Here is a 27949-nt window from a genome sequence, read left to right as displayed (position 1 = left end):
ACTATTTGGATTACACGATAAACAATATTTCAATTGAACAACAGTCGTCCTGAAAAGTTGACAGTAAACAAAACATTTCAGACAAGAGGATGGTTATTTTGGATGGGTTTCAATAAAAACTAAGCTGTTCAATATGTTTTTACAAAAAATAAAGTTTAATGCACTATTATCCAATACAAAGGCCTCAGACACATTTTACAAATATATACATACAAAAAATATACATCATACCATCACAATGTTTAAATAAATATTTCTCTGTTACCCATTTCATTGCACGTTACAAAGCGTACTGTAAAAGGCAACTTTACTTACAGCATTTTTTTGTCACTGCGGTGACTGTATGAATATATTTACATTAAAACGACAAAAGAAATTTACATTATTGGTTCAAAGAGCATGAAAGTCAGTAATCTGTGTACATTCATATTTATGTCACTCTGACTGTTTTTAAAGCTAAACAAACTTTAATAATCAGTTTATACTGGGATATTAGTGGAGTGAATTATTAGTTATTTCAACAGCTGTCAGGAATTTTGTAGTAAAGAGGTGAAAGAGTGTTTAAAATATGGTTATATTGATTAAAAAAAGCATCCAAAATCCGAAGTTTACATTCAATATAGTCTTGGAGTAACCAGATAGTTATACATCAAAAACAAAACCAGTCATCCACCAATTCAAGATTGAATTTGGTATGATTTAAAATTTCCAAATTCATATAGTTATATACATACTGTATTTCAAACTACTTAAGGTACCGGTAGGCTACACAAAATACTCTTAAAACAGTAGTAAAAACATATTTTCAACATATTTTAAGATCATATTTCAAATTATAAAATTAAGAATATAAGAATATGGGTTGATTGTCATTTTTAAGTACAAGAATAAAATAATTGGTTTCTTTTCAGTTGGTTACAGTGAAAATTCCACAAACCAGAAAATAATCATTGATAAAAAATAAAGTTTTTAAATGGTTGGCAAATTTAAAATTGAAGTTACAAAAGATTGTAGCAACTGAACCAATAAACTGCGAGGAAGACAAATTTGAATTATACATTTAAAACATTATTTAGAGCATTCAAACTATTGAATTTTTATTTTAACACAAGTGGGCATTCAAATAATAAAAGATTATTTTTTATTTTTATCCATAATTGTATTTTAACTCATTAATATTTCACATTAGATGAATATTGCAGTAGAACCTAAAAATTCAAGTAATGCATAACATTCTATAGCCTATAAAAAAATCAATGGAATAGTTTGTCGTAAAACTTGTACTGTACAATTATGATTTTACGATTACAAAAGCAATTATTTTACAGTTGCAAATTCAATTGTCTCAGTTTTTAAGGCACTTGAGGGATGAAAAGGTAATAATTTACAACAACCCAGCAAAAACAAAAATACTTTGGAATCATTCGTAATATTAAATATATATTTTACAAGTTAAAAAAACAATTTGACAATAACAAGAGGATGTCGAGATTGGGTTTAGCCTAAATTCAAGTCTAAAATCTGTTATTTCAAATATTCAGGCAACAGCTTGAAAACCTAGTTGGACAAAGTGTTGTTTAACTCTTTAGCGCAGTAGAGTTTAACGAGTTAGCGCCTGCTGATTAAAATACAGCCAGGGTAAACTTGAGGTCTGTTCTAGTTAAACACGCTTAAAAGTGACTTGACAAGATAAAATTTAAGTTCAAACAGATAACAGCGTCTAAAATAACAACAGAACCCTGTGGGCAACTTAAACATGTTTCCTGGCAGGATTCAATGGGATTTACTCAAAAACTTTTTTATGGTTCAAGTTGGATTATTTTTTTTTAATGTTTGGCAAAAAGTTTACATAAATTAGTAGGTGAAAGGGGGGAATGTAATATCACACATTCGACTAAAAACCAAAATAATGTCACAAGTTATTACACAAACAATTAAGGAAACACTAAGCAATGAGAAAAGATAAACAATAAATATTCCTTCCTAATAGTTAGTTTATGTTGTATACATTTTGTTTCTTGCCAGATCTTACTTATATTACTCATATGAATATTTTAAGGGTTTGCCATTTTATAACAACAATAGTAAAAAGATAAAGTCAAAACAAAAGTAACAATTTCCTAAAAATGTAGAACCATTTATGAGTAAAAAATGCAAACTTACAGTATTGTCATTTTCAAAGGAGTTTACTTCGGCAATTTTATATCTCGTATAAACATAGGTTAGTGGAGGTTCTTAACCAACTCATACACTATGAGGTACCCAAACAAGGTGGTAAAATCCTGTTCATTAAAAAAACTAAATTGTTGTGAAAGCTCACAGTTGAAACACGAGTATTTGCCAGAGTCACTGCTACTCTTTCAACATGAATTTCTTCCGCATTTCTCTGACTTAATCAGCGGCCTGAACTTCAGGTCAAACTTGCATTGGACTTGATCTTGTGAAATTGATTTTTCATCTTCAACCAACAAAACCATACCCTATCAATATGCTAACTAAACCCAATCTCATCAAACACCCTATAAACGTCACTATTTATAAACCAAGTGGATATTCTGAGGAGAACGTATTTCATTAAACATTATTCCCTGTTACTCCGTAAATAACAAATAATGATTATCATCCTGTTATTATGATTATAAATTAACTATATAATATAGCTGACTAAAATACAATAACAAGTTTTATTAAATATCAACTGTCGTCGATTTCTTTTAAAATTCTTATCACCATTAATTATTCCTAAATAAAATTGAGTTTCACTCAAGATAAAAACTATGAATCGAATAACAAGGATAAAGCACTTTCAGTGATATCTGACCACTCTATTACAACTAAAATATCTAAATAGCCAAGCAGTGCCAGTATCAAGTTACATCGGAGTGATAAAAAACAATGACCTTCAAAACCAATCAGATAAAGTATTTACAATAGGTACTTGATTGAAACAGTGGACGATTGAGCAAACACAACTTAGAATCACAGAAAGAGCAACACTTTGATCAAATCAAAACAAAACGTGTCTACTTTGGCTAAAACCTAAGGGTGGCCACACAAATTCGCAGTAGAATATAAAACGCTCCAACTGACTTAGCTCACAAAGTTCCAGAGTAATGTAAAAACAAACTTTTAGCTACTGTAAAACTGATTTAATTTTATCTATATGTCCAGGCTTGGAACAGGAGTCATGCAATTAAAAAAATACTGTGAACATGAGTTTGTTTAGGTAGTTGAGTAATTTATGGCACAAATTAGATTTCAAAAACTTAGAATAAAGACACTAATGGAAATAATTCAACCAACTACTTGAATAGCGTTTTACGCAGACTATTAAATAAAAAACGTTTCCAGCACTTTTTGATATATCTGTTGATTACACTGTAAAAATTTGCAAGGCAACAAATTTATTTGTAACAGACGCACAGTCTCTGATTGACCAGTGTGAAAAGTCAATGTTGATTGCCATTGTAACATCTTTTTTTAAATATAATTAGTGTTTGCCATCTGGTAAATTTTATCTGCATAAAAAAGTGATAGAAAGATATTTTTTAATCTATTTTTACTAAATTTTAATTCACCTATCAGGGGTGTGTTTGAGCGCTTTTGAGAGCCTGATGAAAAAATTGCATCATATTCCGTTTTATAGAAAAGAGCATACTTACTTGTTTACAAATCTGGAAATTAAATCACAATTTTATACTAAAAATCACGCATAATATTCCTGTGCGGTAATGGTGCGATTATGTGGCCGCCCTGAGTGGTGGGTAGGAGGGAGGGGGCTAGATGTGAGGTAGCGTGGAGGTGGCCGAGGGCGTAGTACGGTGAGCGTTACACTGCGTCGGACCACACTGACGTTTTCGCCTCACTTTGCTGTAGTCTACCAAGTGAACCGTCTGGTTGCTCATACGCCACCGATTCATGCTTTGCCACTGAAATCTGAGAAACAATGTATGTGATTTTCTGAAAGAGCACACATACTGCACAGAATCTGATATAACAAAACTGTGGCTGGATTAAGAGAGGTTAACTAAAAATTATATTATTTTTAATATAATTTTTGTTAGGTTTCTGCATGTGTTTTTTTGCAATAGCAACATTTATGACGTTTAGAATTATGACTGTCAAATCTGGAATATTTTAATTAGGGTTTCAACCCTGTTGGAAATGTTTACTTATTTTATAAGAGAATAGACCAAACCCTGCACTTGTTACTATCTAACCTACTTATATAGCATAGTCAGTACTACAATTTGAAAGAGTTTTTCCCATTTTCAAATCCTTCATTACCAAACTTATCCAATATTAACTTCTGGATGGTTCAAATTGGTTTAACTGCAGTGGCAGCGATAAGAACCCGCGGGCCTCCCCCACAAGTTTGTTCGCCGGGCCCCCCTCTCCCAAAGATCTTTAAAAACATTTTCCCATGTATTACCGCCTAAACTTGCAATTTTGCAATAAACTTGACAAGGCATCTCCCGAGGCGTCATTATCGTCTTCCATGATCGCGGCAAAATCGTAAATACATCCCGTAGTCATAAGTCACGGAAGAAACATTATCATAGTTTACCGTGATTGCAAATGCAACCAAACCTATGACATCATTAGATAGCAGCATCATCGTCTCCCGCGTTCGTGGCCCAATCTAATATCACGGCCTAATATCTCCCCGCGACCCGTCGGTGGTGACGGGTAAATAATTTTTCCGTAATCGCGGTTAAATCCTAGATATATCTCTCGCTAAAAAAGAAACGTCATTATCGTCTTCCGCAATCGCGGTAAAATATTGAACATCTGCGGCCGCGGAGACATCGTCATTGTCACCCGCGGGGAAATGTTCTCGTTGATATCGCGGCAAAAGCGTAGGCCTAATCTTTCAATTTCGTGAGCGTGATCCTCACGGATATAAGAGCTTTTACTTTTAATTGTAGCCGTTGGGGGGGGGGGAACTGATTAATAGTGATTGATTGGAGGTGTAAGACTAAATTAAGCGTGCTGTTTCTGCTACCAAATTAATTAATGAAAGGCGTGTTGGGGACCAGAGGACGGAGATCTTTTACCCAGACCGGAAGCTTGCATAGCCAGCTTTGATTTATGCTGGAAATGACTATTAATGAAATGATTGACTGGTGATTGAACTACATAAATAGGAAATGCCTAACAATTATTGAAAAGAACTATGGAAACAACTGGTGCAGAGCGTGGTTACGATCCACGGACCTCAGTATTCCACCGGGCTGGTCTGAACCTTCAGCCTTCCACATCTGGAAGCAAATCATCCGAAAGTTCCCTCACACACAAAAAAAGACAAAAACAAAAAAAAAACAAACACACCTATGATACCCTTCTCCAACCTTTAGCAAAACTGTTTTTTATGGCTTTTCTTTCCTCGAAGGGGGGGTGGTTGTGGCGCATAGCGGCACGCTATATTTCTTATAGTGTCAGCGCTTCGTGTGGCAGGGCTGCATGGCGAACTCGTCAGCCCACCGCGAGCAAGCGAACTTCAAGATCTTCATTTAAATTTGTCTTTTTCTAATTTTTTTGAGCTGGTAACTTTCCCTCAATTGTACTGTTCTTGTTGTATTTTGTTGTAACTTTTTAGTTATAGTTTTTATAACTTATTGATTGACCATGTATCTGTTCACCATTGCCTTTGTAATGAAAAATGTTTTATGCAATAAAATACTTATGACTTATGACTTGGGAATTGCCTCAACTGCAAGAAACTGTAGTTGAAACAGCTGACAAAATTCTTTAATCTATCTATCTATGTATATATTAATTACGTAAGCCGATTCTTTGTGGCAAAATTGTGGGCGACTGAGAAGTCGTAGAATGATGGGAGAGGGCTCAAATTAAAGGTCTCGACCCCGTGACGGTGGGAAAAATAGTGAAATTCCCATAAAGTTACCAGAAAACGAGATATAACGTAAAATGTTCTCCATAAGAATAGCATTAGAAGCCATTTACTGCTGATTTTGTTTACTACAATACAGCTGATCGTGATTTATCATTAAGAAACTAAGCAATATTACATTTGGATTACTCATTTGCCAGTCAATTCTGCAATGTAATGTATACTATATAAAACCAACTATATAAAGGGATAACGTTACCCATAATAATCAAGACTTTTTAGTTATGTCAAAGTTGAAATAAATTGTTTTCAAGATTAATGAAACAATTCCAGATTAAATGAAGATCTTTTTGTTTTGATTTCAAAACATATGTTAACAATTTATTCCACACTTTTTTGTAAATTTAGTAACATTTATATTTGAGATTTATTGTTTAATCAATATTTATTGTTTTATTGATTTATTGTTTTATTGATTTATTGTTTAGTGTTTAATCAATATTTTGTATGAAGTGGAATAACCACAGAAAACAATTTGGGAAAAAGATGAAGTAGGTTCGTACAGGTATTTGTTCATTAAGTACTTAAGTGCTTTGTTGCTCCAAGCAAAAAAGGTTAAAATAATAAAGCATAGCATGCACGGTAGTAAAGGGAGAACCTATATATAACAGTAGAACATAGAGGTAAATTCCGTTTCTTAAAAGTAACCAAAAATATTTATGTCGTGATTAGTTTGATAATGGTTAGTTTGATAATGTCGTAACTGGGTAATGGAACCATATGATAACCAGTTGCAAAATAGTTAGTAATTAGACGTTGGATTAGGCCCATTTTTTGGTAGAATATGTAAATCAATCGCACCTTTAGGAGGATTACCACCACATATACTTACACTAGGCTAATAGTGTTTTTTTTAAATGTTGATCAGAAACAAATTTAGGGTTAAAAGGTCTGCCAATGGGATGCCTTTTCTTAAGACTAATTTTGTTAAACCTTTACAAAATGAGCATAGACTTAGGAATAATAACTGGGTAGGGTAGGAATGCTAATTTAGCGGTTTTGACCAAGAACTAAGTTTATTTCAACACACAATTTTTTGCCTTTTCCTATTTGACGAAAACAATTTCCAATACTGTATTTCAATCGGGGAAGCCTTTTTATCAACATTAACCAAAAAAACCAAAGCTACCTTAATAAACTAATATTTATTCATAAACATGTTTGCTGCCTTTAGCAGTTTTTTTTACACAAAAGATATGTTGTACTGGGATATCTATCCTGACACATATATAATTTGATTCTGAGTTCGTTTAAATATTACAATAATTTCTTTTCCATTTGAGCTTTTTAGGGACTTATGTCCCTACAAGCCACTAGTTCCTTTTAAATATCATAAGGTTAAACTCATAATGTTAACATGGGAGACTCCAGAGCCACTGGGGTGGAGCCCGAAAGGATTTTTGAGATAAGAATATGTCTATGTGTTAATCGGGAATGTGAGCTATCACCATACCAAATTTCAGCCCAATCTAACCAGTAGTTAGTGTGTGATTGAACTTCAAACAAACAAACAAACAAACACCAACTTTCACATAATATTAGTAAAATTATTAAATCAAGAGAAAAGAAAATTAAATGTCAACTTAGTGATGGACAAGACCCGAAACTTCGAGATTTTTTCGAGATTTATTTTATCTCGAAGCTTCGGGCGGGATTAAAATGCTAACGGGATATTTTCGAGACGAGATTAAAAAAAAAAATTAAAAAAAAAAAAATTTTTTATTTAAAAGATTTTTTAAACTGCTAAATTTTTTAGCAAAACGTTAATTGCAAACTTTTAATTTAAAATTTAAATTTAACAAAAATTAAAATAAAAACAAATTTAAAAATTAAAAACAAAAATTTTAAAATATTTTTGAAATTTTAAATTTAAACAAATTTTAATTTTTTGTTAATTTAAAACATTTGAGTTTTTTTGCTAAACGTAATTTGCAAACCTTTAAATTTAAAATTTAAAATTTTTAAAAATTTTATTAAATTTAAATTTAAAAAAATTAAATAAAAAAGATCAATTTCAAATCAAAAAAAAATTTAAACTGCTAAGTTTTTTTGCAAAACGTAAATTGCAAACTTTTAATTTAAAATAAAAAAAATAAAAAATTTAGAAATTAAAAATTTAAATTTTTAAAAATTTTAAATTAAAAAAATATATTTCAAAAATTAAAATTAAAAAAATTTAAATTTTTAAAATTTTAAAAAAACTAAGTTTTTTGTGAAACGTACATTGCAACCTTTTATTTAAAATTTCAAAAAAAAAATAAAAAAAAAAAAATTTTATAAAAATTTTAAAATAAAAAAAATTGCAAAGGCGTTTATTTAATTATTTATTCTTTACAAGGAAATATTGCTTCAATCATTTTATTTTTTTTTTGCATAGCAAATGAAAAGTTTTGTTAGTGTAAGCAGTGTGAGACATGTTTTACTACTGTAATCATATAATTTACTCCAAAATCATTCTATTAATAACACAAGACTTAAAATTGTTACTTGATACTTAACTAGTAATACTGTTGTTTTTTATATTTTGCAAAGTTGAACTATATTATACCAACTGACATCTCCATGTTACCTATGCCGAAGAGTTATTTTTAATAAGTTAGGCCTTATTCGTTTCTTTTATATAGGCTACTGATGTTTTTATCAATGTTTTCAATAAAATATATTAAATATTTTTGTCTATTTTTTGCCAAGTTCTTAGAACTTGTAAATATATCTGAACTTAAAAAGTAGATATTAATTTTTTATAACTTTTCATTAAATCTCGTCCCGAAAAAAAATCTCGTCGCGCGGGAATTAAAAAAATCTCGTCTCGTCTCGTCTCGAAGTGAAAAATCTAGTCTCGTCCATCACTATGTCAACTTAACTTGGCAACTTATAGAGACACTTAGTGCCCTAATTAGCAACACAAGTCAATGTTTTTAAACTGTAAGTCAATGTTTTTAAAACTGCAGGGTCTTTTTCTCGGAAGGAATGGTAGTAGGAAGTAAACAAACTATAAATCACTCTCACCAGCCAGATCCTGAGACACTCAAGGTTATAGACCCTCCCCCTTTCATCTTACACCACCCCTTTGCTCAAATGGCTGACAAAATTGTGTAACGAAACTATAAGGAAGTAGAGGCAAAAAGATAATTTCTTTATTCAAAATCATAAAACAGTTACAGATTATTTACAAAGAAGTTAATTCATAGAAATATGCTTTTTGAAACCCCATCTAACTTACGAAAAAAGTCATTTTACTGTTGTAAACTTTCAAAAAATTATAAAACACCTCTTCGTTGAGTTACTTGCTGATGCCAAACCGGATGGAGATGATCAGCATCAGAAGTGCTGTTACTGAATGACAAAATGACACTAGGATAATAAAAGAGCAAGATACAGGTATGTACACTTCATCAGATATTTCTTTTCTTTATAATTTATTATGTAAAATAATAAAATATATTTTTAATAAGGTATGGAATAAACGATAAATAATTAAACTAGTACCTTTGGATAAATAGTCTAGTCAACTGTTATACTTAAGGTAATGGTAATAGTAATAGTCTTTCTTTTTACTTTGTTTTCTTTGCAATGTTGTGTCATGGTTATTATCAGTCAACGACTGGCTGATATCTGTAGACGAATGGTCTAAATACAATGCTCTCTTATTTTTAAGTCGTATAATACTGTATCCAGTATGCATTTAAACGGTCCGTTTTAATGGATTTTTTGGAAAGTCGGTTTAACCGGAAAAACTTTATCCGAGGAGTCCGGATAAGAGGGAGTCTACTGTACACAGAATTAACATTGTTCATATAGTTCATATTAACACTTGAGTCATATAGTTCTCCTCAGATTTGAGTCATAACAGATAAATCTTACTTGTAAAACAATGCCATAGTGAAGAGAGATAAATGTGTTTTGTGAGTACAAAGATAAGTAACAAGATAACGGGCTCATAGCTATGTTGAATCACTTAATGTATTTGATCGATATATTACATAATCTCTTAAAACATAATAAAATGACTGGCAGATTAGACACTAAGACCAATCATTTTGCCAATTACTTTTAGCTATTAGCTTAATATTCTAGGTTAACATTTCAGAACAATGTACTCCTCATTGACAACTGTATGTAAATGTATTTTACATCTAGGTATAAAAAATGTACATTAATGTACATACATACATTTACACCTACATACATTTACACTTACATACATTTACACTTGCATACATGTATTATGTACATTACATGTATGTAAAATATGTATGTAAATGTATGTACATTGTACATACGCTCCATCATTTACATACTTTTTCAAAGCAGGTAAATTGTAAGGATAATTTAACTCAGGTCTGCTTATAATTTTTTGAATACTACTCCTACATGAGTTATACTTAAAAATAATTTATTAACTACCTAGTTCCAAAGTTTTAAATTTTCTCAACGCCTAGAGTTTGTTATGCAGCAATAGTAGCTTCTTTTCTCACAGCTTGAAATTCCACTAGAGTTTGACCACATGTGCTTTTTTTCCACACAGTAAATGTACATTCTTTACCCACTGCTTGAATTCCCAGCTGACCCCATGCTTGTGGGAACACACAGTACAGTATTCACGTGATTGCTGAATAGTGAACAACAAATATAAATGAATGAAAACAGTGCTTTATAAAAAAAAAAAAAAAAAAAAAAAAAAACAATAATCCTTACAAACTTTAGTGATCAACAAATATGAATTCATTCAAAGCAAGTCTAAACAAATATGAAATAAATGCTTTGTGTGTGTTGTTGCTTCACTTTTAAGTATTTTCATACGCCCCAAAACAAATCTATCACAGGATTACACCATAATATTTTGGAGACTGTTAAGTTTAAAATAAGATTATATTTATGACCTAAAAACGTTGAAAGATTAATTGAACTGTAATCAAGTGTTTTTCAACCTTTAAATCAATAAAAATCTGTATGCTACCAAAACAATCAGAGAAAACAGTCTGATCAGATCTGTCAATTGATATTTCAACACACAAGTTCTGATTAAGAAATCACCAGGTAGTGTATTACTTCAAAAAAAAATTACCTCATAAGAAAGTTTGCTAAGCATAGCGGAGCTGCTTGTTTTTTTTATTTTTTCTTTTTCAAAAAAGAGGTTGGCGGCATTTTTTAATCTTGCATTTACCCGTCCACATAGACTACAGATCTGTGCGTGGAACAGATCCAGCAAAGCAAGGGGTTAGCCGGTACAGTACCAAGGTGAACTGCACTGATAAAATGTTTTCGGCAGTGACCAGGATCCGAACTCAGGACATCGCACTTTGGGCCCGAAGTCTGTGACCTACCAACTGAGCCACCGACTCACCTACAAGTGCTTTGTAACCATGAATCTTTATAAAAAAGCTCATGATTGCCTGATCACTTTTTTTTTGACGGAGGACATTTAAAAGAGCTTTTTTAAATGTTGTGAATAAAGATCATTTTTACCTGACAGTGGTGAAACCCCACAGGAAGAAGGTAAACAGCACGATGAGACTGAGAAATGCAAGCCCGACTCCTTCCCAAGCACCTCTGTGAAGATACGCCAGAGAACCCATCCCACACAGATACACCGAGGTGAGGCAGATAGGTGTCAACAGGATGAGACACAGAGCATCCCCGCAGAATCCGTGAGGCCCATCACGACTCTGTCTGCTGAACAACCACTGTAAAACAGATAACAGAATGAGACACAGAACATCTCCGCAGAATCACCAAGGTGAGGCAGATAGGTGTCAAAAGGATGAGACACAGAGCATCCCCGCAGAATCCATGAGGCCCATCACGACTCTGTCTGCTGAACAACCACTGTAAAACAGATAACAGAATGAGACACAGAACATCTCCGCAGAATCACCAAGGTGAGGCAGATAGGTGTCAAAAGGATGAGACACAGAGCATCCCCGCAGAATCCATGAGGCCCATCACGACTCTGTCTGCTGAACAACCACTGTAAAACAGATAACAGAATGAGACATAGAACATATCCGCAGAATCTGTGAGGTCCATCACGACTCTGTGTGCTGAACAACCACTGTAAAACAGATAACAGAATGAGACCCAGAGCATCTCCACAGAATCCGTGAGGCCCATCACGACTGTCTGCTGAAGAACCACTGTAAAAATTATATCAGAATGAGACCGAGAGCATCTCCGCAGAATCTGTGAGGTCCATCATGACTCTGCCTGCTGAAGAACCACTGTAAAAATTATATCAGAATGAGACCGAGAGCATCTCCGCAGAATCTGTGACTTAGTAGGGTGACTTTGCCCAGTGAATGACCGTTTCACTCTAAATCATCTCTATAATAAGAGTTAAATTAAGACAGGAATGAAACAAAAATAGTTTGGACAATAGATATTACTCTATTCTTCATATTTATTCGTCATTTTTTTATTATTGTTAATAATTTATGTTTATTAGCGAATTTCCCTATAGGGAAGTAGCTATTACCGTAGGTCTCATGGTAAGACTTAGGCCCGGGACCGATTTACTTTTTCATTTTGATGTCCCCAGAGGCCAAAAACACCATTCGTTCAAATTTTTATATATGTATATATATATATATATATATATATATAGATTTATATATATATGTGTCCGTGAACACGATAACTTGAGTAATTTTTATCCGATTTTGATGAAATTTGGTTTGAAGGTGTAAGGCGGGATAAACTTGAATGAGTTCGCGATCCAGCATGATCGGACCATGGGAACAGGATTTTATGGGGGGTTTTATGGGGTAAAAATTGGTTTTTCTCACTTTTGACCCTCAAAACACAAAATTTTCCAATTTTTCTCTAAACCTTCTTAAAGAGCTTAAAAAAAACAAACAATTCAGTATATCAAATTGTTTTTGTACGGTTATTGGTTACGGAGAAAACTAAAAAAAAAATTAAATTTAAAATTCCCATGTTATTCTTATGGAGAATATTGTAAAATGTTGTAGTTTGCTTGTTTATGGATATCTTTTGATCAAACTTGGCAAATATATTCATTTTATACTAAGCAATAATTATTTTACTTAAAACACACACTTTATAAGTTTCCTTGTAGCAGCAAACCTAGGTACTCGTTAAACCTAATGTTATTTAAATAGATCAATTGAAAATCAATTCAGCCAAATGGAAATTCGCTTAGACGGCAGGTTTGCTGCGGCGGGGGTATTTTGATGATTTAACTTGGACATGTTTTGAATTTTCGTTTTTAGCTTCTGACACTATAAGAACTCTGCAGGTAAGGCATATTTCATTAGCCTACCTTATTTTTGTGAAAAAAAAAACTGTTGAATGGCGATTTATTTGGCTAATACCATTTACGATTTATACTAATACCATTTACTACCATTTATTTACTGTATTAAGAATGTATATTACTCTTAAACTATCAGTTTTCATACGTAAGCCAAAAAATAAGATAAGTTTTTATTCAAGCGGTCACATACTAGAACAGATTCCTGGGCTAAACCAATGAATGACCACCCGGTCATTTTTACTGGGTTTGGACAATTTACAATTTACTATTAAAAATTAAAATGATCAGAAATTATTAAGAAATATAATTATCGATATCAGATTAAAACTATAATTCATTTTCTTTGTCCTAACCAGTGAATGACCTTACTGAAGTCATCTACTTATTTTGTCCCAATCCAATATCCTCTTTTGTACTTTAAGACGTTTTTCCATCAGCTAACCAGGCCTGCCTACGTTTTCCTTTTACATTACATGTTAAATGTTATATAATTCTGATTATGTTTTCATGTAGCATTAGGCTTTTTCTTTTAAAATTTGTTAACATTTTTAAACAATATAAATCCCCTTTTTTTATACATTACTGATTTTATAAGTGATTTACTAAACCTTCCGAAGTCGGTCATTCACTGGCATAGGACTGGTCATTCACTGGCATCGGTCATTTACTGGACTCATGACTTTAGTGTACAAAAAAACAATTTTTACATGCGTAGGCCTTTGATTGATCTTTTAGGGACAATTGACGATATAGGGCAAACCCTTAAATAGCAACCAAGAAGTAGGTATAATAATATATACAATTAATACTCTCATTTAAGAGCATTGTTAAGTTGACAAAGAATTTTAACCTTAACCGGTCATTCACTGGGCAAGTCACCCTAGGATCATAGCCGCAAGCCCAGACTATGTTTTATCTGTTAGTGGTGTGGTGTGGGATGCATAAAAATGCATCAATATTTCGAATAATCTAATCTCGATTCAATTCAGCATGCATCAAAATACCGATTCATCCGTTTAGCCTCAATGCATTGATTTTGTCCCGGTGCATCGATTTTGTCCCAATGCATCGATTTTGTCCTGATGCATCAGAAAATCTTATGCAAATGTATTTTATTTAATACATGTCAATAATAATAATAATTGCTTTGGTGTATCTGTTATTCAAATTGTCATTGAAGTCTGGATTTTCTTAAGCTAACCATAAAATAAGCATTGTCCATCAGCAGGAGGTTAGATCAGTAACTATCATCTTGTTCACAAACAAATTTACTAAGTAGTAAGTACATTTATTTGCTATTGTTAAGGTAAATGATAATTTACAGTAATGCAAGTTGTAATATAATTTTGAAAGAAAATCATGCTGTGCTGCATCATGCCATATTGATTCAAATCAAAATTTTCTGAATCACATCAATGTATCAAATCAAGAAAAAAAAATCTGCATGTGATAAGCCTACTGGTTTAAAAGAGTCAGTACCTAAACAAAACTTTTCCCCAATTGATAATTCACAGTCTATTAATTTTAAATGGGCACTAACATTATAGTAATAGTGTATCTCACTAGTAATCCTGGGAGAAAGTGACAAATTTAGAGGCTCAATAGGTGCTACCACACTGGCACTTAAATTAAGAAACATTTGTTTGTTCAGTTAGTTAACTTTGACGGTGCTGTATTAGGTTATCTAAGGATTTGCAGGGAGACATTAATGGACACCAGCATACAATTAAACATGGTATATAGTTCCACATCAATAGAATTATGAAACAGAGGGTTGAAGAAAACAGTATGCTTACAATCATCTATGGTTTTTAATTTGTTACAAAAAAGACGTCAGTTGATTAAATTACCTGTATAATGGGTCTAGGAGTTCGCTGAACTTTGAACTGGAATTTGCACACTTCGCATCGGTCCAAGTTTGAGGTGGAGAGCCACTTTTCCAAACAACAAATGTGCACCACTCCCATGGAGCCCATACAGTCACATGGGGAAATCAGCTCTTCTACACAGTCGCCTGTAACATTTGAAAGTATTTTTAACATCTTTTTACATAACTAGTGAACATTTTAAGTGTCAATTTGTACATTCTTTCTCATGGAGGGACATAAGAGGATTATGCCAGAGTGGTGTGTCAAGACTCATATCAAAGTACAGTAAAACTCCAACTATCCAAATCAATTGGGACTGCTCCACATTCTTAAACATGATAAAAAATTAGGATAACTCGAGGTATTTTAAGGGTAATAGGCCGAGTTATGCTGAGCTTTTACTATTTATTATCGTGATTGCAGAACACGTATGCACAGATTTAAAGATTGAAAAATTCAAGCTTTCACCGTGTTTGCGGGGAAAAAAATCATGATCTTTACATTTCCGTGGCAGACGATGATATTGTCTATTTTATCGCAGAAGGTGTTTAGGATTTTTCCGCTATCACAGAAGACAACACATGTTGTCCTTGTTTGTTGACAAAAGGTCACACATGTTTCCTTGATCACAAAACTTGAGGATTTTGCTGTGATCAAGGCTTCTGTCTTCTTAAATAAAAATTCTATTTACTATACTGTTGTTTTATGTTTTTAAAAATTCTTTTGTATACACTTCGCATAGTAGGAGTTTTACGGTATTATGAAAGGACTCTTAACTTGACACAAATTACGATTTTACACTTACTTTAGGTTAAAATTTGTCTTCTTCCTATATTAAATTCTGACACACGGCTCTTAACCGTTTAAACGGATTGTTAATATCAATTCAGCAACACGGTTGGCGTCGTCCTATAATCCAGCTACTAGGAGGTTACAAATTGTGGATATTTATAGGCATGCACTGTGGATGAGCTAAGCCTACTCCCTGGTGTGGATTAACGTCCGCAAGAGTGAGTACTACAACTATCCGCAGTACTATCCTGAAAATTTGTATATACCAAGACAAAACTGTGGTTCAGATTCCACTATAAACTGGTCCCTTAGTTGCCATTAGCTGTATGGGCTATTAATTAACAGCTGTGTCTAAGGAATAAGTCGGCCTTAGTCACTAACAAGACTACAAGATCGCGCCACTCATCCTACACTCATCTCCATTCATACTTGGCTTAAAATACCTACTTTGTACTTTGTATTATCACCACTTCATTGAAAAGTATTAAAGTATTAAGTATTTACGATTGAAGACTTATCAATCGGATTAGATTCAATAACAAATCATTGTTCACATGTTACATTTATCGACATTTAATAATAGTCTATGGTTTAATAATAAAGAACCGTTACTTAATGACTTTGTTTTTATTTCCCTTGGTGTCCTACCAAGGCCTACTAGAAAAACAAGCCATGCTGCAGGATCCATGACGTCACACTCTGTACCGCATTTCCCGTTAGGCCCACTAGGCCCAGGCCTAGGGCGCCAAATTTTAGGGGGCACAAAACTTTAACCTCTTGAATGAATCCAACGTACGCCCCCGCGCGTCAGACCGGTAGCCCTGCTACCAGCCCACTGACGCACGGGCTCATCCGAGTGTAGTTTGAATTTGCCGCGTGTAGTTAGCAAATTGAAGAAGAAGAAAGATTGCATTGTTTGGTACTGCCGCCGTGTTGGGAATAACCATGGAGGTAAATAGATTATAACTGGAGTCACTACTCTCTGGTTGAACATAAAAACCAGAGAACATAAAAGAAAAAAACATAAAACATAGAACATAAAAAAACGTTCCACTGTTTATGCTGGTTTGTTCTCCGTGTTTTGTAGGTAGGCCTTGGGATCGGTTGGTGGGATGCTGTCAAATTCAATTCATTCTAACCTATCCATGCTATTTATTTGTGGTTATCCGTTATTTGATGGACTTCAACTTATTTATGTTATTGAACGTTAAAACCTGTCAAGTATTTAAAGTTAGGCCTATTTTGAAACATTATGAATTGTTTTTTATGCTAAATACTAACTTATTTTCAAGCTATGATTAATGGTGAAAATAGTCAAGTTTCCTGGTAATTATTTTTAACTACGCCTAGTGTAATTATTTTTGTCAATGCCCTACAGGCCCACCTACTTAACTTATATTGAACCATCGCTGTTGTATTTATGATCTTGTTAAAATGGGTTGCTCGTAAAGTAAATAAATAAACTTATTGCAATCATAATGTTGACATATTTTTTTTTTTACTATCAACAAAACAACAGGATGCCTCTAATTTGAAAAGTCCCACCGACCGATCACACGGCCAACCGATCACACGGCCAACCTAACAACACGAAACCTGAAAAAAACCCAGCAAAAACAGTGGTACGTTTTTTAAACACAGAGTGGTGACTCCAGTTATTATTATAGCTCAGTGGGAATAACCTGCTCTTTTGCGTGTGATATTTCATTTTGCGGCAGTCCCGAGCCCCGACGACATCCCTGCAGCGACTGCCAAAATTCAGCTGTGTAATTCTCTCCTGTTAACTTACCTGTTGAGTCGTTCTGTTTATATGCTTTGTTATGTTAGTAAACACTGTTGAATCGTGCCGGTATTTCGCTTAGAGATGATGAAATAGGTGGATATTTAGATAACGACAATTTACATGATGGTTTGGGACATGAATGTTGTCCATCATAAACGTATTTTGTGTTATTGTGTATATCAGAATAATTATATAATATGGTACAATATGGTATTGTAAATGTTCCACTTCCACATTTTACAAGATTAAGATTTTCTGACGGAAAGTATGTATCATTGTTCAGTTAGTCTCATTAGAGGTGTAGTATAGGGACAGGTCATATGCCAATTACTGCAAAGTTTAATACAATATTATACATTTTACAGGAGTTGATTTAGTTAAAATATCAACGGATTATCCTTGTATATACAACTCAACGATAATGATCGTGACATTATTTACGTTTCGCGACCAATATTACGGCAGGGAGGGCGCAACTGTTTTGTGTGCCTAGGGGCGCCGTTTGGCTAAATGCGGCCCTGGTCACACTTATGGATAGATTTACTGCCATATCCCATTTGTATTAGGTAAATAAGCTGGCTGTTTACGTTTGGCAATTTAAGTACAACTATACTACACTACTGTGACGTAGGGTAGCGTGCACGCCGCGCTGCAGCATGGCCTGTTTTTCTAGTGGGGCCTTGGTCCTACCCAGCTACTTCAAAATGGTGACACAGCCAGTAGCTTTCACAATTGTGTTAGAATAAAAATATAAAAAACTCCAATTAGAATACACAGACACACATTTCGGGGGGCAATATATTCCTTCATTTTTGGTTATTTTAATAATCATATTTCATTTGAGGACTATCAACATGTATTTTAACTAAAATATATCCAGATTTAGGTTTTAACAATGTTTGGGAGTGGATTGCATTGTTATCATATCTCACAGAGGTAATCAGCTGACTATAAAACTGATTACATTAGTGCAATTAATAATGTTATTAAACTCAAAAGAATTATACTGTTAAAAGTACAAAAAAGTCATATATTGATTTATGGTTATAGATTTGATTTAATATGTATGTATTTTATATGTAGAATGCTACATTTAGAAACTGGGGTTTCCAATCTCAAGTCAACGACACTAACAAAGTAAAATCAAGAGATAACTAGCAACAAACGAGGTCAAAACTATGCCTCGTTTGATAATTTTAGCCTAAGCCTACTGCTAACTGTTGCCATGAAAGTAACTTTTAGTATACATTTTATTTATGAATGATGTTTTATTAATGAATAATGGAGTAACAGGGCTGCCGGTACTGCTTTTATAATATAAAATTATTTTTAAGGGTAAAATAAAAATAGAAAACCTGAAGGAAAATAATTAAATAAATATATTCTACACACTTATTGAGTAATTTAACATTTTTTCATTTTATTTGTGTATTAAATGATAGTTTTCTTTTTCTTTCAATAATTTTTTTCTTAAAGCAAAGTATGAATGGAGATGAGTGTGGGATGAGTGGCGCGATCTTGTAGTCTTGTTAGTGACTAAAGCGGACATATTCCTTAGACACAGCTGTTAATTAATAGCCCATACAGCTACTGTAATGGCAACTAAGGGACCTACAGTTTATAGTGGAATCCGAACCACATTTTTTCCTTGGTATTAACAAATTGGTCTAATTATCAGGATACCCTTAGTATGAAACAACAGCCTAACGCTGATATATAAATTAATCGTTATATATTAATTTTTTATAACTTTCAGATTTTAGATGTCACCACTGTTTTATTGTTATGATTACTAATCAATATTGATTTTTTTTCTTTTCTCTTATTTGTTATAACTTTCATATTTATTACAACTTCAATAATTTATATACCACTAATGTTTACTGTCACATTGCTAGTCACATTGTCTTGTCTTATTAATGCCAACTGCTTTTTGTTTTGTTTCATTGTTAAGTCAAGTAATAGATTGGCTTATTACTTTAGGCAGTTTTGTTCCTCTCTTTCCAGTTTTTCTTGTCACACTTCATATCACTCTTCCTATGTTGCTCAGATTTGTATTTCTAGATTGTAAATATTGCAATAATTCAATTGTCAAAGTGGTTTGTTTGCATTGCACTGCACCTGCTTGCTGTCAAATGTATATTTTGTTATCTTGTTAATTTTTTAAAATGCTTGTATGTACTAATCTAAGTCTATATTGTTAACTGGTTGACTAATTGAATTGAATTAAATTTAATCGAAAATTGGTGGGAGAATTAAGGAAACCTTCCCCTTAAGCTGTTTAAATATTGTGAACAGACTCTAAGGTAAATGTTATTAAACAAACTCGAGTTTGGCATAATTCCCGACAGGTGAAAAACAAAACATGTAGCTTAGTCTACCTTCAAGGCAGATTCTGCAGATGCTGCCTGACGCGGAGCTGGAAATGCTTTTATTCATCGGGGAGTTTGAAGCTAGAAGAGACATAGGATAGGGCCCCATTGCCGAGGTCCTTACTACCATCACATCTTCTGGAATGTTGTCTGGACCCATAGTAGAATCAGACTGTAGAAAGACATTAGCGAATGAATAACAATTAGACTACAATAAATGTTTTAAAAATCTGGAAGTGAGGCAGAATGCAGAATGTGTTAATAGGCCTACTTGACACCTGCTCTGATGATGACTTTCTGCAACGAGGCCATTTATTCCCTATTTAAATAGAATTAGTTTAACGAGTACTTTAGTTTTGCTGCAACAGGGAGGGTAAAAGTGTTTTTTATGTAAAATGTAATAGCTTAGTAAGAAATAAATGCATTTTCCAAATTTGATCAAAATATGTTCATAAACAACACAACAGTTTTCTAATTCTCCATAAGAATAACATGGAAATTTTAAATTTACAATATTTGGGATTTTTCTCCGTAACCATTAAGCGCATAGTAACGACTCAATGTACTAAATTATTTGCTTTTTAAGCTCTACAAAATGGTTTAGAAAGAAATTGCTAGGTAAATTTTATGTTTTTTGGGTAAAAAATGGGAATAACCTACCCCACAAAACCCCTGTTTCCATAGTCAGATCATGCTGGTTCGCGAACTCATTTGAATAAATGTAGGTTTTGCTCCAGTTATCGTGCTAACGAACATATATATATATATACTAGTGGCATGTAGGTCCCTAAAAAGCTCAAATGTAAAACAAATTACAGTAGAACCCCTGATATCCGGCCTTGGTTTTACCGGTCCTCTGTTTATCCGGCCACTTCCAGGAAGCCAATATCAAAATGTTTTTCTCAAAGCTTACAGACGTTTAGAAGCAAGCACTAGTCTTTGCGACTTGTCTGAGCTAAACTATTTATCTGAACTATTTATCTGTTTGTTTAGATACATTTTACTGTGCCACTAAACTCAGTTGAGCTAAGCCTAACCTCTAAACAGTTGGTTGATTAATTACAAATGGGGATTGGGAAATTAATCTTTTGTATTTATTTCACAAAATAGATAAGAAAGTTGAGTAGAAATGTATTTACTATTTAGGCCCTAAAAATCTTCATTGCCAATTTATTGTAATTTTTACTTCCATTATTTGATAGTTTTTGTTACCCGAAATCTTAATACTCGTATGTTCATTCCTTTACAACTTTAACCTTCAAATAAATATTTTTTTTTTATTTGTACGAACATGTTAATTCTTCTAAAAATAATCCTAGAATAGACTTAAATGATACTTTTGACAGCATGTATTGATTAAATATTATTAGGTATGAATTATTTTCATTTTCATAGTTGGTTGGTTTATCCGGCCAAATCGCTATCCGGCCAGGGGCTTGGTCCCGTGGTGGCCGGATATGAGGGGTTCTACTGTATTGTAATATTTAAACAAACCCAGAAATAAATTATCAATGTGTAAGAATAGAAATCACTGCACACCATATTATTATTGTTTGTGTAAAAAACAGGTGGTTGTTTGTCTTTGTTTGCTTTTGTTGATGAAACTTAGTCCATTATAAAGTCATATTTACCATAACCTCATTCTTAAAACTAACAAAATTAAAAATAGGCTATAATCATATATGTAAAAATAAAATTTAAGTAGAAAATCTATCTATATATATAATACGTGAAGCCATTTTTTGTTAACGCAACTCCTCCCTTATTTGTGGACCAATTTCAACGTTTAAGGTGTCAAAAGATTCGTCTCAATATGAAGTTTTGCAATAAGGTTTTAGAATTTTAAAATTCCTACTCTGAAGGGCGTGAGACCCTCTCAAAGGTCGGGTTTTCCCCATAAGAAATACATAGGAGAAATTTAAATACCCCCGCCGCAGCAAACCTGCAGACTAAGCGAATTTCCATTTCCCTGAATGGATTTACACTAAAATGTCTCTTTAAAAATATCATATTTATTCCCTATTTAAAAAGAATCTGTTTAAAGCATACTTAGGTTTGCTGCAACAGGGAGGATATTAGTGTTTTTTATGTAAAATGTTAATAGTTGGTAAGAAATAAAAACATTTTCCAAATTTGGGCAAAATATGTTAATAAACAAGCAAACTACAACAGTTTACTTATTCTCCATAAGAATAACATGGAAATTTTAAATTTAAAATTTTTTGGAATTTTCTCCGTAACTATTAGGCGCATTATAACGCTTCAATATACTAAATTATTTGTTTTTTTAAGCTCTACAAAATAGTTTAGAAAGAAATTGCAAAATTTTATGTTTTTTGGGTCAAAAATGGGAAAAACCCATTTTTACCCCATAAAAGCCCCCATAAACCCCCGTTCCCATGGTCCGATCATGCTGGTTCGCGAACTAGTTCGAATAAACGTAGGTTTACACGTTTGTACAAAATTTCATCAAAATCGGATCATTTTTGCTCGAGTTATCGCGCTAACGGACACATATATATATGAATTTGAACGGATGGTGTTTTTGGCCTCTAGGGACCTCAAAACAAAAAACAAAATCGGTCCCGGGTCCAGGTCTTACCATGAGTACTACGGTAATAGCTTATTCCCTATATGGGAAATTCGCTAAAATCCAAAAACAGCTGTTTATAAAAAGAAACTCATTAGCTTTTTGGGAGTAAATATTAATGTTTGTAATATTCAGTAGGTTAAGACCAAGTTAAACCGGTAATCAGTTTTGTAGGAAGAACAGAAAATGCCTCAAGTTCAAAGAAGAAATATTGAAAACTTGAGTAGGAGACAATTAATAATAAGATATCTTATGCGTATGAGGAGAGTAGAAATAGAGAGGCCTGGTCTAACGGACACCCATCCAGATACACATTCACTTGGTGATATCCTACTAATCCTAGGTACTAATATTATAAATGAGAAAGTTTGGATGTATGGATGTATGTTTGTGACAAGTGAACGCGAAAAATACTGGTCAGATTGGGCTGAAATTTGGCATGATGATAGCTCACATTCCCGATTAACATATAGGCATATTCTTATTTCAAAAATCCTTTCGGGCTCCGCCCCAGTGGCTCTGGAGTTTCCCATGTTAACCTTATGAGAAATGGAATTATTGAATCTTAACAGCTGTTTCAATTAAACAAGTTGGTTCTGTTCTATGATGTTCAATAGCATTAAAGTTACAAGGATTACCAACAGGGTGCAGCACTATTATTTCTTTTACATTTATGACAACAGCTAATTTGCAACAAAAAGGTGAGTGAGCGTAGCGAACAAACTTCAACCTGGAGGCGAGTTAGCGTAGCGAACGAGCTAACCTGAAGGCAAGTGAGCACAGCGAATGAGCTCCAACCTAAAGGTGAGTGAGCGTAGCGAACAAACTTCAACCAGGACGTGATTGAGCCATGGGAACGAGATAATCTTGAAAATGAAGAAGTTTTAAACGGGGCAAAGCCCGCGGGTTACAGCTAGAGAACAATTTGAATTAAAACGGAGAAACAAAAAAATCTGTAATAAGGCTTCAAAATGTTGTTAGGCCTAGATTTGTTTTATGCAGCATGCAATTGCTGATTACTTTTCCACAAAATCAGCTGACATGGCATGTAAGTTATTAGGGTAATCTTAGTGAGGTCGGGGAGCATACTGACGAGCAATGATGGGCTGATTAAGTAATTTTGAAAGTTAATCTTTTGGTTTGTATACAAGTAAAAATACTGTTTTAGTAGTATTTGTATGCTGTTTAAAAATAGTGTGTAGAATAACTCACACGAAGCCAGTAGGTGGGCAGATTACTTCGCTGAGGTTGAAATAGGCCTACCAAGAGGCAGGTAACCCCCTCTGGGCTATAGAATACAGGGGCTGGCTCACGTCAACTAGCAAAGTGGTCCCACTGCCGTTTGGCTGTGACGTCACCGGGCTGCCTCCACGGGTGTAGCTAGTGTGCGGCACATATACAAACCGCTCATTTAAACGCTTCCCTAAATGTACACAATTAAATTGTCCGTATGAAACTTATATCGTTGTAATGTGCATTAACTACAGAATCTGATGGTCCAAAAATATTTTAGTTATGATCAATAATATGTTTTTTTAAAAGGGGAAAATTATGAGGATTACAAACTTGTGAACTACAAAAAGTCACTAAGCGGGGATTTTTTTAATATTTGGGATAGGAACAAACTTTGGGCGAGAAAAATATTCATTAATAGTTCTACTTCAATAATTAGCCTGAAATTCTCGATAAAACCAACGGGTCGTTTATTGCTTTTCAGGAAGCTAGGCTTTATAAACTTGGCGATCACATTACACCGTTCCGCACATGTCCACATCGTGCTGTTTATAACAAGATCGTAAAAAAATGTTATGATCGTGATAAAACAATTGCACTGTTTCTATTAGTGAAACATGTAATTACGGTAGTGCTAAAACTGAATTTTAAGAATTGTGTAGACTTAAGGCTTAGAATGTTATTTATCTTGTTTGATATTCCGGTACCCCTGGTCATATATTCTAATACACTTGGTTGGGTATCTTTTAGGAATGTGTAATGGTTTAGGTAATTTTATATTGTCTGTTGAACAAAGTACTTATTCGTAGAAAATAAGTACCTAAAAGATCGTTTTAATGCGATATTATTTTTATTATAATAGTTGTAGGCCTATCCTATTTTGCTGATTTTAGCCACTTAGCCTACTCATCTTCTGATCATTTTTCTTCTATATTCTTCAGAAACAAACAGAAGACGCGAATAACAATGAAAGAGCGAAGTTGATTTCACGCGTATTTGATGCAGTGTTGCCATAACAACAACCTAAAATTTGCGAGGCGAGCAGCAAAATTACCCGCCAGCGCTCAGTTGTAACAATCGTCTTTTGAGACGATTTATTAATGAACTGTTAGGGCTATTTAAGAATTAAGTAATTACTATGAAAGAACTGATTGACTACAGTTTTCTCGCTGAAAGTTTGTGCCTAACCCGAAAATTAAAATGTTCCTCGCTTAGTGACTTTTTCAAGTTTCATTATTGTAGTTTCTCTACGTTTGTTGTTATAAAACCAATTTACTTGTGATAAACTAAAAACTGTTTGGATATTTGGATTCTACAGTTAATGCAGAATAAAACGATACAAGTATCATATGAGAAATATGTTTGTACAACGGTAGGGGAGCATGTAAAAGAGTGAGAATGTCGCTGGCCGCGTAATGGAAACAGGCCCGACTGTCAGCCCGGTGACGTCACAGGAGGTGGGGGAGCGGGGCCGTGTCGGTAAGTGCTACATCAAAGACGTGAGCTAGCCCCTGTATTCTATAGCCCCGCAGGTAACCTTCCCCTCATCCTGACTGTCCTGTGTCTGTAATGGCTTTGTATAAACACGGCTTACCTTTAGGCCTATCTGCTGAAATTTTCATTCATTTGTAGCTTGGGCAGGCCAAATTTAACTTAACCCGTCTTCTCTTTTCTTCTGTTGATATGGTAATTTAGACCTAGACCCAATTAAAGAGAAACCCACAGCCTTTGCAGCTTGATAATTTATAAAATGTTGATTCATTGAAATCTGCCTAGCAAGATTAAACTATGATTTTAAATCCCATTTGTGTGATAAATGAAAATAAGAAGTAAAATATAGGTAAATTAATAAGGAAAACAGTAATTTAAATGCAATTATTCACCTGCAGGTCAGTGGACATAGTAAGGCAACTCGATGATTGGACTTGCAGTTTTTCGGTTTTATAGTTTTTGCTCTCACTAAAACTTGGTTGGTAATAGTCATTTATATGTGTACGATTAATATCGTTCCCGATATCAGGAATAAACAGGCTCGAAGCGCCAGCAGGGCCAGCAGTTCTTTCTTCTGATCCAGTCCTGTCATGATTGCTAACCTGAGTCTGATTTTCAGTTTTTGACATTGCAGTCACTTTACAAACACTGGTTTATCTTTCAAATTATAACGCCACATATATTTGTTACCATTAGCTAATAAAACAACACATTCTTTCAATCTAAATACTAAGACTACAAAATGTTTACGTGAGCAGTATGTATGCCTATTGTTCTGTTCTGCTCAAAATGAATGGATTGGATGGATGGGATGGGATGGGGAATGGAATGATTGCTAGTACTAACAAATAACACAGACGGCAAAAGTGAATCAGCTGATCTGGCAACTTTTTGTTGTAGTTTAGAGGGGATTTGAATATCTTTAAGCCATTGATTTTGTACTATAAATGAGGTATAAGCTATAAATTTGTTTTAAATCTTAGTGCTTTAAAGTTTAATAAACGTATTAACTTGGGCAACCAAAGTAGTGCACCTGTGAACATTTCTCAGGTTCGTAGGCAAATAAATCTTGATTTCCTCTGTAAATTACTGGTTTCTGCCATTAAGACAACTTCAAATTCAAAACTTCTTTATTTGTTCCATGTACAGCAATACAATAAATAGCGTCACAGTTCCTTAATCTAACTCAGTACATTGTTGAATTGTTCGGTTATGAAATTTACAGTTATCTACATACATCAGCATTCACATCAGTTAAATTGTACAACTCTTCAAGAGACTAAAATGCATTTCTGATCAAAAAACTTTTGAGTTCACTTTTGAACTTGTTTTGATTTTCTATGGTCAATATTTCTAATGGAATATGTTTAAAAAAACAGAACCGGCATAGGATGGTTTCTTTTTATATAGCTCAAAATTATGAAAAGAAGACTATGTTTTTCTTTAGCGAATTTTCCTATAGGGAAGTAGCTACCGTAGGCCTCATGGTAAGACCTAAGCCCGGGACCGATTTACTTTTTCATTTTGATGTCCCCAGAGGCCAAAAACACCATTCGTTCAAATTTATATATATATATTAATAAGCGAAATGATAAAAACCAGAGTACCCTGAAATTCATTTTTATTTAAACTGATACGTATTTCGGCACTAAGGCCATGATCACAGTACTGTATGAGCTATATCTCATACTGTGATCATGGCCTTAGTGCCGAAATACGTATCAGTTTAAAAAAAAAATGAATTTCAGGGTACTATCTGGTTTTTATTATTTCGCTTATTAATTGAAAAAGTAGCCCTAAAAAGTGAACAGAACTATCAAAATATATATATATATATATATATATGTGTGTGTGTGTGTCCATCCGCACGATAACTTGAGTAATTTTTGTCCGATTTTGATCAAATTTTCGAACCAGCATGATCGGACTATGGGAACAGGGGTTTATGGGGGGTTTATGGGTAAAAATAGGGTTTTCCCATTTTTTACCCTAAAAACACAAAATTTCACAATTTCTTTTTAAACCATTTTGTAGAGCTTATAAAAAAAACAAATAATTTAGTATATTGAAGCGTTATTATGCGCCTAATTGTTATGGAGAAAATTAAAAAAAATTGTAATTTTAAAATTTCTATGTTATTCTTATGGAGAATAAATCAACTGTTGTAGTTTGCTTGTTTATGAACATATTTTGATCAATTTTGGAAAATACTTTTATTTCTTACTAAACTATTATCATTTTATAAAAAAAATCTTTTTTACACTCCCTGTTGCAGCAAACCTAAGTACTCGTTAAACTAATTCTATTTAAATAGGAAATAAATGTGCTATTAACAAGAAAATAAATAGTTAAAAATCAATGGAAAAACACAGAACTATATACAGAAACAAAAAGTGGGGTACTTAAACAAAGTGTTTGAAAGACTACAGTTGACTAGGGACTAAAGTAAGAACTAAATAACAATTTTACCATTACAATTGTGTTCTGCAAAAAAATCATCCAAACTGTAAAAAAACTGTAAATAGCATCAGCATGCCCATTCCAGCAAATGGAGTCGGCGTGGATTGCTACACTGATGTGTTCTCGGCTTGACAAGAAGGTGCTGGCGCGGTTGTGCTTTTTCAAGGGAA

At 33.5% G+C, this 27949-nt stretch overlaps 1 protein-coding gene across 1 annotated transcript; it reads right to left on the bottom strand.

Moving 5' to 3' along the window:
- Nucleotides 1-132: 132 nt before the first annotated feature.
- Nucleotides 133-26126, bottom strand: LOC129001189 (E3 ubiquitin-protein ligase MARCHF2-like). Its single transcript, XM_054428402.1, has 5 exons — nt 25712-26126; nt 20015-20177; nt 15041-15204; nt 11384-11601; nt 133-3936 (listed from the first exon to the last, which is right to left on the bottom strand). Exons 1-5 carry the CDS (start codon nt 25946-25948, stop codon nt 3780-3782), a joined length of 939 nt encoding a protein of 312 aa, XP_054284377.1. The 5' UTR covers nt 25949-26126; the 3' UTR covers nt 133-3779.
- Nucleotides 26127-27949: the final 1823 nt, after the last annotated feature.

This window comes from Macrosteles quadrilineatus, unplaced genomic scaffold (assembly GCF_028750875.1).
Source record: "Macrosteles quadrilineatus isolate MER2022 unplaced genomic scaffold, UCM_ALF_1.0 Scaffold_8__2_contigs__length_117827958, whole genome shotgun sequence".
Classification (NCBI taxonomy): domain Eukaryota; kingdom Metazoa; phylum Arthropoda; class Insecta; order Hemiptera; family Cicadellidae; genus Macrosteles; species Macrosteles quadrilineatus.
The sequence above is the reverse complement of the archived record's forward strand: the minus strand, read 5'-3'. Positions and strand labels throughout refer to the sequence as shown.

Excerpts from the sequence above, each read along its gene's own strand:
- LOC129001189 (XM_054428402.1), bottom strand. The coding sequence starts at position 25,948 with ATGTCAAAAACTGAAAATCAGACTCAGGTTAGCAATCATGACAGGACT. Across the intron at positions 15,205-20,014 it reads CTGCAGAATCTGCCTTGAAG|GCGACTGTGTAGAAGAGCTG; the intron begins GTAGACTAAGCT and ends CAAATGTTACAG. Across the intron at positions 3,937-11,383 it reads TGGGGTTTCACCACTGTCAG|ATTTCAGTGGCAAAGCATGA; the intron begins GTAAAAATGATC and ends ATTGTTTCTCAG.